The 14,951-nt window shown below is 57.1% G+C and overlaps 1 protein-coding gene across 50 annotated transcripts in view; it reads left to right on the forward strand.

The window, feature by feature from the left end:
* Positions 1–14,951, forward strand: part of CELF4 (CUGBP Elav-like family member 4) — a 289,470-nt gene that overhangs the window by 246,370 nt on the left and 28,149 nt on the right. For 28 of the 50 annotated variants that reach the window (XM_032859528.1, XM_032859519.1, XM_032859520.1 and 25 more), the window contains exons 4-6: positions 13,438–13,566; positions 13,996–14,075; positions 14,514–14,657. In XM_032859528.1, the coding sequence (XP_032715419.1) occupies positions 13,438–13,566; positions 13,996–14,075; positions 14,514–14,657 (353 nt within the window). The remainder of the gene's footprint in view (positions 1–13,437; positions 13,567–13,995; positions 14,076–14,513; positions 14,658–14,951) is intronic. The other 22 variants (XM_032859521.1, XM_032859538.1, XM_032859552.1 and 19 more) reach the window with 1 other exon arrangement.

Raw genomic sequence — 14,951 nt, forward strand, 5'->3', positions numbered from 1 at the left:
TCAGGCGCTGGGGCCTCCATGCTTTTCTGGTCCCTCTGATCAGACAGGACGTTTTCTGGTAAAATCAGTCAGGTTGAGGTGACAGGAGCCCCCACATTTCAAAGGCTCCTGGAAGAGGACAGTGCTGAGCCCAAAGGCCTAGAACCCAAAGGACAGAATTCCAAGCCCTGGGGCAGGCACACATGAGTTAGAGTCTATTTTGCACACCAAAGAAGGCTTGGCACAGCTGTTGGAGACATACGCCACTTACTGCCGGGCTGAGCCTGAGCCTGTCACCCGGCCTCTGGGAGCCTCAGTTCGCTGATCTGTCGGATGGGGATATAACCATGTTATCTTGAAGCATGGTAGTGAGAAGGGGGCAGATGTCTGCAAATGTCCAGTTGGCACGGAAAGGCAGCTAGTGCCATCACCCACGGGAGAGTCTGACGGTGGCAGAGCAGGGAGGACTGGTAGGGGAGCCAGGGTCTCACCCTCCTCCTTCCCTCCCAGACATGCTGCTCCATGCAGAGTGGGCCTCACATGCTTGTTACTGCCAGCTGCCCCCAGCAAGACCTGTTGGTGCCAGGCTGTGTCTTGCTTTTCGAAACAGTGCTCCTTGCAGACGGGCACTTGTGCTGCACAGAACTCTACGTTCTCTCCTCTGTGCACCCATGGCAGGTTTCCTTCCTTGTCCCCACCCCTCCCTGCCTCACTCTTCCCACAGAAGTTGGGTGGGGTGGCCCGGACTCTGATGTCCGGCGCTGCCCTTCTGCAGCAGGGTCATTCAAGCCCCAGTCCAGAAGCACTTCGACCCGAGGCTCAGGTTGGCTCCCCTACCTCCTGACACTGTCCCTTGAACAGAGTTTGTGGACCATCTGCAGGCCTGATACAAGAAGGGGTCCGGAGCAGGCAAGCTGGTTTCTGAAACACGGAGTGTCCCCTTTCTGCCACTCTGTGACTTACCTGACACGGCCAGTCCGAAGGCCTCAGGAGGCCCCCTTGGGTGACGAGAGCAGGTGGCTCTGTCATCATCAGGGGCAGCCACACTCGACAGCTACCATGCTGCCGCCCTTCAGAATAGTTTGTTTTCCTGATGAAACAGACACTCCCCTCACCATTTCATTAGTCATTAGAAAAAATGTCTCGCAAATTCTCAGCCTTTCCAGTTCCCAGAGCCCCATGTTCTCAGCTTCCCTGAGCCTCACAACCATTCAGTCTGGTGAGCAGGTCAGGAAGTGATAGGGCCGGGTAGGTGAGAGATGGGGAGCCAGACCACATGGGTACAAATCCTGACCGTGCTGTTGATGAGCTCTGGGACCATCAGCAAGTTGCCAAACCGCTCTGTGCCTCAGTCTCCCTAATCTGTAAATTGGGATAACAGTGGAACACACCTCACGAAATTAGAGTGCTCCTAAGCAGTGCTCGGCCCTTGGCAAGTGCTTGGCACAAGTCAGCTCTCTCTGTCCTCTCTGAGGGCATGGTCCCCGAGAGAAGGAGGGAACGCGTGAATCTCTGCAGTCCCATATGGGCCAACACCTGCCATCAAACTCCAGGGGCTGGACCGGCCTGCCACACTCCCAAAACCAACCTGCTCTGCTGGGTAGGAGGGCGTGGCCTTGACCTCTGGGGTCCCTGCACCTATGGGAGAGATGGGCAGCCCTGCCCCCAGGAAGGGAGGCTCAGGAAGAGCCCCCAGCCTGCCTGCGGGCTCAAGGAAACATCATAGAGAAGCTTCAGGCTTCTGTAAGAAATGAGCCCCCTAGCAACCTATGTAAACAACAAGCCCATCAGAGAATGTGGAGGCTCAGGAACCTGAGTTGAAAGAGAAAGTTGGTTTGAGACCGGTCTTGAGCAGACCCGGGTTCCTTCTTGTTCTGAGAGCTGACACCCTCACAGGTGTGGGTGGCCACCACTAGTTTTCTGATCTTTGGCATTTAGACCCCATTATCGGAAGCCCTCAGGAACACTGTGGCTATCCATCCACCCACATTTACCCATTGCTATTTAACTCCCATTGATCATAAATCTATCTGCTTTCGGCAATCATTTTTCTCTCGTCTGTGTATCTATCTATCATCCAACATTTAATCTGGGTATCTAGCATCTATTAATCATGTCTGCTATCCATCCATCTCCGTGTCTCTCTGAAGTCCATTATCAGTCATGAGTTAATTCAGTGTGTACTTGGAGAAGTGGGTTGGGGGACAGCGGGGACTCCAGGACGACTAAGGTGGCTGGACCAAAGATGGACAGGAAGAAAACCTGAGGGTTGATGGAAGAGGCCAGGATCCTCCTCTCAGAGCAGGGCTGGCCCAGCTTCAGGGGTTGGGGCAGAGAAAGTGGGTGCCACCTTTCCCCGCAGCACCAGCAGGCACAGAATCCCTCCGTCTGGAAGGCTGAGCTCCTGCAGGTAGGCCTAGGGCTGGAGAGGTGGTTCCTGAGGGGGAGATGGCCAAGAGCAGCCTGGAGACCTGTCACAGCTCTTCCCAGTCCTGGTTGCACGTTGGTATTACCTGAGTGGCCTTCAAAGAAATGAAAAACCAAAGCCAATACTGTTGATGCCTGGGCTCCAGACTAGTCCCTAATCTCGGAAGCTGGCCCTAGGCACCCGTATTTTTGAAAGCCTCCAGGTGATTTTCCTAGCAGATTTTCCTAGCAGTGATTTTCCTAGCATCTCCCTAGAGCCAAGAACCAGCGTCTTATAAGATCTAAGACTCCTGCTGTTATTCTGGAAAGGGTGTACCAAGGAAGGAGGAGCAGGCTTTGTTTTTCTAGGGAAAAGCTTGGGCTCTGGGCAGGATTGGGCTCTTCGGTGGGGCATGTGAGACACCTGTCTTCTGGGCTGCCTTGAGACTCCTGCTGGTGTGTTCAGGAAATGTCACCCCTACACTGGGTGGTGCCAGAGGAGGGTGGGTTGAGAGGCCTCTGATGATCCCATCCAGGCTCACCAGAAGTCTTCCTCACAGTGTCCGGGGTGGGGAATGGGCTTAGTAGGTGTGGCCTCTGGGTTCAAGGATGACCACTGCTGTATTAGACTAGCAAAGTTGACCCCAAGGTGCTTGCCCCTCCCCAGGAAGATGGGCAGCAGGCTGTGGGAAGTCAGGACACTGCTCTCCTCCTTGTCCTACAAGAAGCCCCACCCTCAATGTGAAAACTGGGCCATGGGTCAGACAAGCAGAGGGTTTGCCCCATTCCCCTGCTGTGCAGACATGGGAGGAGGGGGGTGGACCCAGGACCAGCCCTCACTCCTTAAGGCTGTAGGAAGTTGGGCCACCACTGGGGAGATGAGGGTGAGCTGTGACTGGGGTTCAGTGTTCTGAGGGCAGACCGTATCCCTCAAGCCACAGCCGCACAGCTCTACCGCGCACCGGACAAGCCCAGAGCAGAAATGAATAGAGACAAGTGGCCCCAAGAAGGTCTTTTCGCTTCTGCCCCAGTAGCTGTGGCCACCTTGACTAGCTTCTCAGTCCTGCCAATGAGATGTTCTTAACAGCATTCCTTGGTCTCTCCTCCTGTGCGCCAGCATCCTCCAGCCACGCTAGCCCACCTGTCCCCTGCGGAAGCCGCCTCTTTTTGTGGGAATAAAGCCTGGCTTTGTCTGTCTCCTTGAGCGCCGAGGACAAACTGGCCATAATTTATGCTCCCACATGATATAAAGGGGAAAAGACCCCATTATGCTATAAATTATCCTGTGATGGGTGAAATGCTGCGAGAGCACCAGACACCGGTGGAAACCCCATTAGACAACAGGGTTCGACTGCCGAGAAGTCCCAGCAGAACCCCAGGCCGTCTGCGGTGCGCCGCACGCCTGGTAAGGATACTGTAGCAAACCCAATGTAACATCCCTTACCTGGAGAGACGGCTGCGCGCCGCTGCCCCCGAGAAAGGTGACTTCTCCGTAGAGCCACCTTGTGACCCAGGCTCCCCCTGGGAGGCCCGGTGCAGACTCTGGGTGGGTTGAGGGTCAGAGAGTCAGAGAGGGAGGCAACAAGGGTGCAGTGGGGGTCTCCGGGCCCCTCACCTGTACTGAACCTCTAGGGCTCAGTTCTTGCACAATTCAGGGCCCCTATGCCTGCCCAAAGCCTCTAGTAGTGTAAGGGACCAGTGTGCAGAGGCCGTTTATGGTCCCCAGGGTGGTGCCAGTCCCCATGCTCTGGTCCTTACTCCTGAAACCTGTTGCAAGCCCTTGCAGGCACAGAGCCACAGCTGTGCTCTGGGCAGCCACCAGGGGGCTGGAGGGGCACTGACCGCCCTGAGAGTGGATTCCGCCAACAGGTCCCCTGTCCTGTGTGGGGAGGTGACAGGACCCTGCAGCCTAGACAGGGGAAGGGGAAGGCCTGAGGACTCATCAGGAAAGAACATATTTCCTTGTCACCTGCGGAAGTTTAAGACAGCTGGGCTTTGGGCAGAGGGGTGAGTGAGCCTGGGGAGGGCCTGGCCTGTGAGGCCTGAAGAGAGGTCCCCGGGCCTTCAGGAGAAGGAGAGCCTGCTGCTGTTTTGTTGCTGAGCAGCAGGTTATGGGTGCCCTGCCTGGGTCCCGTTCCGGGCTCTGAAGCGAAGCCCTGGACGTGGAGAAGCAATGGGCCATCGCGCCCTTGCTGCTTTCTGTGTGCAGGTGGAGGGGTGGCGAGAAAGGAGAGGGAGATGTCCAGGTAACACTGTCCTCCCCTGGAGGGAGGGTGACCGGAGAGCTCAGCTCAGATCACTGAGTGTGGGCTTGGCTTCACTGATGACTAAGTGTGCAATCCTGGGAAAGATACTCAGCTCTCCTGGGCCCCAGGGTCTCCATCTACACAGTGGAAATAATGAAATAGCCACAATACCTGTGAAGAGCTTCTCTCACGGCCTGGGTTAAAGTGAGTGTTCAATACAGGAGAACCATGATGATTTGTACTATTGTTGCTGTTTTTAACCACTTCCTCCGTAAGCAAGTCAGTCCGGGGAGGGAGTTGATCTGATCAATGCAGCCCTTGGGCAGTGGACATTCTGTGACGTTCTGGTCATAAAAGGGTGACACGGGGGCTGGGAAGGCTGCTGCTGTGAATTGGGGAGGTAGGTCCAGCCTGGGGAGCACATGGTTGGCAGTGAGAACGGACACAGGCAAGGACCCTAGACGGAGACTGTGAGTCCCAGGACAAGTGTGCAGAGGTCAGAGGTGACGGGCCAGGCCTTGAGGGAGGTGTTCAGACTGCGGGTGTGTGGAGAATATTTGCATGTGCTGCTCCCAGACCTGGGATGTCTGTGGCTCCCGATTTCTACCTGGCAGACCCAGCCCGTGAATCCCTTAAGGCCCAGCCCAAGCCTCAGAGACCCCTGGCCACACCCTGCCCACACAGCTCACCGCTCCACGCTCTGCGCCTGCGCTCATCTCCAGGGCCCCTCCATTCCTACTGAGGATTCCTGGAGATCAGTGCCTCGTCCCGGGCTCCTGCCCCCATGCCAGCTTCATCCGAGCCCTGAGCCTGAGGCTCACTGAGCAAACGGGTTCCTTTATTCATGTCAACGAATATTTAGGAGCACCTTCGACATGCCAAGTTCTCCAGGCGTTGGTCCTTCAGCAGTGAGTGAAATGGACTCACATCCTGGCCTCTATAGAAGGGAGGCTGGAGTTAAATCTGTGAGTAAAATAAGGTGATTCACGTTATGAAAAAAACACAGGGGTGCCTGGGTGGCTCAGTGGGTTAAAGCCTCTGCCTTTGGCTCAGGTCATGATCCCAGGGTCCTGGGATAGAGCCTCACATCGGGCTCTCTGCTCAGTGGGGAGTCTGCTTCCCCCCCTCTCTCTCTGCCTGCCTCTCTGCCTCCTTGTGATCTCTGTCTGTCAAATAAATAAATAATAATCTTAAAAAAAAAACAAAAAAAGAACACTGCTTAAAAAAAAAATACAGGGAAGAAGGCAGGGGAGTGAAGGCTGTGATTTGGAGTAGCATGGTCAGCAAAGTTCCACGCGCGGTGACACGGGATGGAAGGCTCTCAGGCAGTGAGGGCTCCAAAGATGTCTAGAACATGATCTCTGAGACAAGAGGAGCAACAGGACACGTAAAGGCCCCGGGCAGGGAAGCACAAGAGTGTTCCTGAGACAGCCTGGAGGCCTAGGTGTGTGGAGCAGAGGGAAGGAGGGACCCGGGACAAATGGGAGTGTTGTTCCCTACCGACCTCCAGAAGACTGGGCTTGTTCCCAGTGAGATGGGAGCCCGTGTGAAGTTTGAGCTGCAAATAGATGGTCTCTGCCTGGGATTTGAACTGACCCCTCCACGTGCTGTGTGGAGAGCAGATAGCACAGGCCTGGGTGGATGTCAGGAGACAGTGAGGGGTGACCCACAGGGCTCAGGGCAAACCCTGATGTGCGGGGAGGCAGGCTGGCTGACGGAATGCGAGTGAGGGGACTGGATGCAGTTCTGTGGCTCCTGCCTCGTCCCACCCCCCCACATCAAACGGTGCCTGTCAGGAGGGAGCTGGGAGATCAAGGCCTGGCACCGCCTCCCCTGCCTCCCCCAGCCAGCTGAGGGTCCTCACTTGCATCCCTGGTGGAGAGGGAGACCCAGCCCAGCTCCAGCAGCCTTTGATCTGGTTTGATGTCTCCCTCAGCCTTCTTCCCAGGCAGGAAGGCTTTTATCCTTGGAGGGGGAGACAGCCCCCGCCCAGCTGCCTCCCTTGGTCTGGCTCTGGCTCTGACTCCGCGTGTGCTGTGGGGACCTAGGAGGGCACAACTCTTCTCCTCATTTTTCATTGCCTGCTGAGAACCTGTGACCCCATGTCCCAGGCCATGTCCCAGGTGAAGGGACTGGCTCTCTGGAGGGTGGCTGACCCCATCACAGGGCTGCAGAGGGATTGAACCCAGGCCCCTAACCCAGGATGGGGGAGGGATGCTGGAAACAGCCCCCACAAACCTGAGGAGGGGCAATCGTGGGGATCCCAGTGATGAGAGGAGCACCCCCCGCCACCGCCCTGTCGACCACCCCTACTTGGAAGGCAGATTTGAGTCTGCGTGCTGCTTTCCTGGGGTGGGGGGGACCTCTACTAGGGCTGACAAATAAGAGGCCTGGGAGGTCTTAGGCCCTGGGTTGGGGCATAATCAGTCTTGAAAAGGGCACAGATTTAGATCCGTATGATTGGTTTGGGGCCTGCTGGTCCCTTAGGAGCCAAAGGGGCTTGGTGGGTCTGGACCAGCCAGACTAGTGGAAATGGCACATGGTGGGGCTCAGTGTAACTTTAGGAAAAAGGCCTCTGGGACCAATCCAGGCTGTGCTCGCTTCGGAAGCACATATGCTAAAATTGGATCAATCCGGGTAGCTCTCCTGGAGGAGGCTGGGGGGTCTACTGGTGGTCCCCCAAACACTGCCATTTGGTCAGGGTAATGCAAAGGGCAGCCTGGCTTCTTGGCCCGGGCTGGGCAAGCATGACTTTGTTCATCTCAAAGTATGGGGTGGGGGTCCTCTCCACACCCCTGGGGATGAGGGTGGGGGTGCCCCCCCGGGGGGTGGTGAGCATGGTAAGAGCTGTAAGTGGCACAATGGGTGCACTTACAGAGCATTCACTCTGTGCGGGCACTGTGCTAAAACCCTGTGTGTTCAGCTCATTTAACTTCTACCGGCCGACACGGTGGGCACAACAGCTATTCCCTCCCTCTTACAGATGAGGAAACAGGGACACAGGGAGGTACGTGACCTGCCTGAGGTTGGTTTGACAGACAGCCTCAGTGACTGCCTGAAAGATATATCCCCACCCCCACCCCACCCATCCAGTCGGTGTGCCTCTCCTGTCCCTTTGACTGGAGGTCCTCCTGATCCGCAGTGAAGTTAGGGGTCAGGAGTAAGCCTTTTCCCCTCAGACTCACTGTCTGTGGACCCTGGAGCCCTGAGATCATCTCCAGGGAGAGCAGATGGTTCTGGAATCCAGAAGGCACCTGGGGAAGTCCCCTGGTCCCAGAACAAACAGCCTGGGAGATGCCTGAGGTCCCGGCGTGGGATGGGCCTCGGAGCTCCAGTTTCTGCCAGCAGCTGAGGCAGGAACGTGGGACACCCCTGGGTCTCGGCTCTGGCCCCAGCTGGAGCACCTTGGGGTCCAAAGCCTGCAGAGCAGGACGGAAGACCTCTGATTCAGTGACTGTGAACGTCTGGCATTTTTTCCTCACTCCCCAAACTGCTGTCTTTGAGTCTCCCGGGTAAAGTGTCTCTTGCCGACCTGGCCCTGTATCCCCACCAGCATCCAAGCCCCCCACCAATTCCTCTGCCCTCTCCACCAGCCACAGACCTCAAAGCCACCTACTCCCCACGCTGGCCCCTAGCCCTGGGGTTCTCCCCAGCTCCCGTCCGTTCTCCCACAAATCCTCCGTCAGCAGCCAGAGGAAAGAGAACAGTAAAAGTCTACTGTGGTAATAAAAGGCATTAACCATCTGAACACTCGCCCACAGTGCCGTCTCTCCTTAAGCAGGAAATATTGTTTAATGCCCATGGTAATGAGTGAATCGAATTTTGGAAATTAAACCGGAATTCGAGCATTAGCGCTAGGGCGCTGCCATTTGGCAAGCCAAGGGGCCCTGCCACCATCCACCTCCACCCGACTCAGGGCCCCACTCCCCCTGCAGGGCCCTCGAGAAGCTCCCTGCACGTCTGCCCTTCCCCCCACCCTCCAGGCACCATCCTGAGACAGCCTGTGTAGGGACAGGTCCTGAACCGGCCTTGGGGTTATCTGGCTTCGGTGTTTTCTGGGCCCTCCTTTGACAATGCAAATCCTTCCAACCCTGGCCCCATTCTGCCCTGAGGTCCAGAGTGAAGGAGTGCAGGAGTCTCTCTCTCTCAGGGATTGGAAAAAGCCCAAGATTCTGGCAACCAGATGCCACTGCCTTTTCAAAAGCACCTTTCCACCTCTGTATGGCTCCTGGGGGCTGGCACCCAGTGCTCTTTAGAGGTTGGGAAACTGATGTTTAATTAGACTGAGGTTCTAGGAGAATAAAAAAGACTCCTGAGGCCAGAGGAACGGGAGAGGTGTGTGTTGGTGGAGGGAGAGGCACGAGGCTGCTGGAAAGGCAAAATCGAACTTGAGCAGGTCCCCCCATTGCAAGCCCTGTGGCACGCAGGGACCCCAGGGGTGGATGACAAGAGCAGCCTTAGGGATCCCTCCCAACTCTGAGACTTTGTTCAAATTCTGTTGTGAGCCTGGGGCCCCCCGCCACCCACCCCCACCTGTCCTCTGGACAGCATAGCTCCAGCCCCGCTTTCCTCCTGGAAGCCTTCAGCATCTAAACACTCCCCACCTCCACTATTGGTCCCGCTAGTGCCCAGTCCAGAGCTATTTCCTGGCTGTCTCTCTCACAGTAGGTGCTCAGTAAGTGCTTGCCGAAGGAGCCACCGGAGGGTGGACCCAGGATGGACACCAGGGGCTCTGATCCAGGCCCTGCTCTAAGATAGCCATGAACACCTTCTCTGGACCCAGAACTGCATACTTTATCCATGCGTTATCTGGGGGTGCTGTAGACCACGCAGTCCCTGGCACTGGTGGGAGGACACAGGGCACAGAGTGCTGAGCTGCCCTCTCTGGGTTCAGGCAGGGCCCAGGCCTAGTGCCTACTTTCTGTTGCCCAACCCTTCCAGGGTGTCGCAGTCCTGCTCCCTTCGAACCCCAGGTGCTTCCCACCCCCACAGACACAGGCACTCACATTTTAGAAAGAGCAGGGAGGCAGGAGCAAGGGGTTATAGGATTGGAAGTCAAGAGACCCCGGGAGGCAGCAGCTGTGTGTTTTGGAGCAACCTCTGTGCTCCAAATTCCTCATCTGCAAAGAGGCAGGACCTCTCATGTTCTCCAGGGCCTGGTCCCGCTCTGCCACTCCAAGGCCTTGTTCCCTTGGGGGATGGCACACTTGTTCTGGGGCCACTGTGCGGCAGCCCCAGTGGCCTTTGCCTTGTTCAGAAGCGGCCTATTGCAGATGTGCTGTCTGAGGGACGTCAGCTCTGCCTCTCTCCTTCCTGCTGCAGGAATAAATCAGGGTAGGGCAAATGAAGGAGGGAGGTGGCACTCCATTTCCTCTTCCTCCTAGATAGAGAACCCCGAGTAATGGCCCTCACTGTCGACCTGCTCAACAGGTCCTGTCCCTGTAGCATCTCTTGCAAACCTAGCATCTACCACCCAAGGCACTACTGACGATTCCCGTTTTGTAGACCTAAAGACCCTGGTGGGAAGCAGTTATATGGCTGCAAGGAGGGGAGCTGGGGTTTAGCCTGAGGGCCTGGACCTGAAGGAGATCCACCCTTGGACTCAGAATCCTTCCAGCCCCTGGTCTGAAAGAGAATCATTAGAATCACGCCAAAGCCCAGCAGGAATGAAAAGTGGGCAAACGGGGTACATTTGCGGATCCTGGAAATTACCACCATTTGAGTGGGGGTGGGGTCACAGGAGGATCCCTGGGGGAGTAAGGATGGAGCAGGTTTCTTTGGTTTCTTTCAGTCTTCCAGAAAGGCAAGGCTAGCTGCAGTTTCCCTGGAGAAATCTGGGTGATCAGGGAGAGGAGGACCCTGGCCCCCTACACGTTTGGAAGGAAGGGCCTCCAGAAGGACGGGCCCTGGTCTAGATTGAAGAACTGTAAGGAAGGCAAGATTTCAGGGGAGAGGAAGAAAAAATTAGGGGGAAAAAAAAACTGGCAAAAGGAAAGTGGCTGGATAGAAAGGCACGTGTGGATGAATTTTAATGCAATCAAAAGGCTGTCATAATGATAATAAAGGAATACATTCCGATGTCAGGAGAGAGGAGAAGGCGAGGGGCTGCGGTCCCAGCATTTAAATTAGGCTCAGGTGGAGGAGGGGCCTACACTTCCCTCTCCCTTCCCGTGCCCAGGGAGGAGAAGGAATTTTTAAGCAGGAGGGCCAGGGATTAGCTGGAGGCAGGGGGTTTCACTTCATTGTCTTTCTGGAAATCCCATTTAATAGGGAGTCTTTAAAAGGTGCTGGGGGCAAGGGGGAGCCCTAGGCTGGCCTGGAGTCCACAGTTGCAACATCTCAGGACTCCACCGAAGGCTTGAAAAGCTCTGTCCACTTCCTGCAGAATGCCGCTTCTGCTTCTGGGAGCTCAACAGAGTCCCTGACCCGGCTCTCCTCTCTCTCTGCCCTCTCCTCTGCCCATCTCTGCTCTCTGTTTCTTCTTCTTCTTTTCTCTCTCTCTTTTTAAAGATTTTATTTATTTGAGAGCTAGAGCATGAGTCTGGGAGGGGGCAGAGGGAGAGAGAGAAGATGCTCCCTTGAGCGGGGAGCATGATATAGAGCTCGATCCCAGGACCCCGAGATCATGGCCTGAGCCGAAGGCAGCTGCTTAACCTACTGAGCCACCCAGGTGCCCCTTTTTGTCTGTTTCTGATTCTTTTCCCTCCATTTTTGCCATGTTCCTTCTCCCTCTGTCCCTAACCCTATCTTCCCCCAGCTCTCTTCACTTCACAGCTCCACTCTCTCTCTCTCTTCTTCCTTCCTCTTGGTTTCCCAGCCCAGAGTTTGGAGTCCCAGAGCCCTGAAGATGGGGCCGGGGATGGGCCGTGGGATGGCCCCGGAAGCCGGGTCAAGCAGCCCAGGCAAAGGCAGGTGGCAGGGCTGGGGCTCCAGGCCCCAGAGCTTTGGCTGAAGCCCACTACCAGTGAAGGGCAATGTGGTATGCCCAGTCCAGGATTGGTAGCGGGAGCTGGCAATGATGCCCTGCTGGGCATGGAAGGCGCTGGGACCCAGGGCCACCCTGTCATTGAGAAGGTGCCCAGTGCTGGGTGCTCTGGGCTAAAGGGTACTGGCAGGGCAGAGGTCAGGTCTTCCTGAAGAGGAGGACTCTGGGGTGGTCTGTGCAGCGTTGCAGGGACCTGTTGGTTTCCTCTGCTCTGCTCCAGACCCCAGGACAGCCTCTTGGCTCTGTGAACTCCCCTGGCCATGGGGAGTACTGTGACTGCAAAACAATTTTGCCCCAAACTGAGTAAAACAACCATTTGTTCTGCTCAGGGATCCTCCAGGCACAGTGTGGAAGGCTTATCTCTGCTCCGGAATGTCTGGGCGTCAGCTGGAAGACTCAGGCTGGGGTCTGGAATCATCTGCAGACTCATTCATCCCATGTCTGGTGGTTGATTGGGCTGTCAGCTGGGGGCCTGGGTTCCTTTCCATGGGGACACACTGCAGGTTAGTTGTAAGCCCTTCATGGCAGGGTGGCTAGCATCCGTAGAGAAAGCATCCTCAAGACAGCCACATAGAAGTAGATCCCTTTTATGACCTAGCCTGGAAATCAGCGGGCCTCACCTCTGCCATTGCCTATTGGTTAGAGCAGTCACAGCCCCGCCCAGATTCCAGGGGAGGGAGCACAGCCCCCACCTCAGTGGGAGGAGTTGAGGGCACACTGTTGTAAACTTGTGGGATGGGAAATCTGGCAGCTACACCCTGCAGCAGATGCCCGTAGCCCAGCGTGGTCCTGCTGCCCTAAGCACAAGGCCAGTACAGGTGGTGTCAACAAACCACCTAGGAATCAATACAAGGGGGGAGGGGCTGGTGAGGGATCCCAGCCTTTAGGAGCAGCGCCCCCCCTCCCAAAGTGCCCAGGGCTAAATTTTGCAGCATGAAATAGGAAGGGACAACAGATGGAGGTCAAAACAATGTGAGATAGGAAGAAAGGGTGACCCTGGGAATGGCACACGCATTCATTCATCTACTCCGTAACTTTGTGCTGAGGGCTCACTCTGTGCCAGGTACTGCTGTTCCATCCAATGGCTGGTCTCTTCCCCCAAGGAGAGGACATGCAGTGGGGCCTGGGAGCTAGACAGAAACCAGGGACACAGGCAAGGCAGTAAATAATTGTCCTTTGAAACCTGGGCCATGAGAGGGAGAAGCTGAGACAGAGAATAAAAGACAGCAGGAAGGAGGGACCTTGATGAGGAAGCAATATTTAAACTGAGACCTAGAAGAAGAGAATTCAGCCTTGTGATGTGGGAAGCACTTTGGGCAGAGGGAACAGCCTATGCAAAGGCCCTGCGGCAGACTTGCCTGTTGTGAGTTAATTTTGGCCTCTAGCGGTGAAAGTGGCTCAAGAAGGTAGTGTGTGTCTAAGAGGATGGAGGAAGGGAATGCAGAGTTGCCCAAACGACCCATGTGCCACTCCTGGGCCACCCGTGTGCCATAGGTGAGCAGCCGCACCAGTGGCCTTGCTCCCTCTGGACGGGAGGGGGCACAGTCGCTGCCATCCAGCATCCTTGACCCAACCCCTCCTTCCTCACCTCCTCCTCTGGCTATGCTCTCCCTCTCCCCCAACCCCCTCACCCTGTGGCCCATCCTGCTCTAGCAACGCCCCAGCAGCCCCCCTCCCCTCCAGCAATGAGTCCTCTCCCTTGCCCAGCTCTACCCTATCCCCCTCCCCCTTCCTCTTTGGTCGCGCCGTCTTACCCCCGGGCACGCCCCGGTGCAGCCCGGCTCCCCCGGCCCGGGTAAGCATCTCCTAATTTTGTTCCAGAAGATAGAAAACTCTTCGTGGGCATGCTCAACAAGCAGCAGTCCGAGGACGACGTGCGTCGCCTCTTCGAGGCCTTCGGGAACATCGAGGAGTGTACCATCCTGCGCGGGCCGGATGGCAACAGCAAGGGTGCGTGGGGGCGGGGCGGGGCGGGGGAGCGGGCGGGCGAGGCCTCGGGCTTTTCACCTCACCGACAGCCTTGTGCCGGGCCGCCCCCAGCTGGTGGCGACGGGCGGGACCAGCGAACAGCGAGCCAGGGAAGCGTGCTTGGAAGGGGCGAGGCGGTCGGCCCCGGGAAGGGAAGGCCTCTAGCCGAGTCCAGACAGGGGCAGGGAGACTTCCGGGGTCTTTTAACTCTCCGGCCCTTCCAGGTCTTTCTGTGTCTCTGTGTTTCTCCGTGTCTCTCTTCCCAGTCTCTGTGGGTCACCCATTCTGCCTTCATCTGGGATGCGCCCTCTTCCCTCCGCCCCTCCGGTGCCCCGCCTCTCAGCCCGGTAGCGCTTCTCTGGCCTTCCTGGGGGCCCTCGCGCCCAGGCTCAGCCTCTCCCGTCCCCCCAGGGTGCGCCTTTGTGAAGTACTCCTCCCACGCCGAGGCGCAAGCCGCAATCAACGCCCTGCACGGCAGCCAGACTATGCCGGTGAGTGGCCACCCCTCCCCCACCGCCGGGGCTGGGGAGGGGGCTGAGGCCCAGAGGGGCGGGGAGTCCCGCAGAGCCCCGCCTACCTTTACCTCCCACCCACCCCCCGCCCCCGCATATCGTGCCAAACCGTGCCAACCGTGAGGAGCTCACAGCCTTCCCAAGAGGCAGGAAGGCATTATCAGTATACCTGTTTCTCAGACAAGGACTCCGAGGCCCAGAGATGTTAAGGAACTGGACTGCCCCTAGATAAAAACCGCCCGCGGTGGGGTTAGGATCCCAAACCCGGGGCCCAGTGCAAGCGTGGGAGCGAGCCTTCCGTTACCCCCTGCCCCCATCCCCCCTGGAGAGGATCGGGTGGGTCCAGGCTGAGGGCAGGGACAGTTGGGAGAGGAGGCAGCTGGGGCAAGGGGGCCTCACGCGCAATAATGGCTGCAGGGAGCCTCGTCCAGTCTGGTGGTCAAGTTTGCCGACACTGACAAGGAGCGCACGATGCGGCGGATGCAGCAGATGGCTGGCCAGATGGGCATGTTCAACCCCATGGCCATCCCGTTCGGGGCCTACGGCGCCTACGCACAGGCAGTAAGTGGGGGCGCAGCGGGGCGGGGGTGGGGGGCAGCTGTTCTCTAGCTCACTTTGCTCAGAGCCCCAAAGAGCAAGGATAGCTAACAGCACTGAGGGGAGCCCTGCTCCTGGCCGAGAATATTCTGCTGCCCTGGGGCAATGAGGAGTGATGAGGAATGAACCCAGGGAGCGGAGGCCAAAGGGGGCTAAGACAAGGCTAGGCTGATGCAGGGTGGCTGCCAGGAGGAGGGGGTTGCTGTCCTGGCTCTTCAGGATAGCAGCTAGAGAGAAGGCCTCTGGCAGCAAGGGCGG

The sequence above is a fragment of the Lontra canadensis genome, unplaced genomic scaffold (assembly GCF_010015895.1).
Source record: "Lontra canadensis isolate GAN:19392208 unplaced genomic scaffold, GSC_riverotter_1.0 scaffold17, whole genome shotgun sequence".
NCBI classification, from domain to species: Eukaryota; Metazoa; Chordata; class Mammalia; order Carnivora; family Mustelidae; genus Lontra; species Lontra canadensis.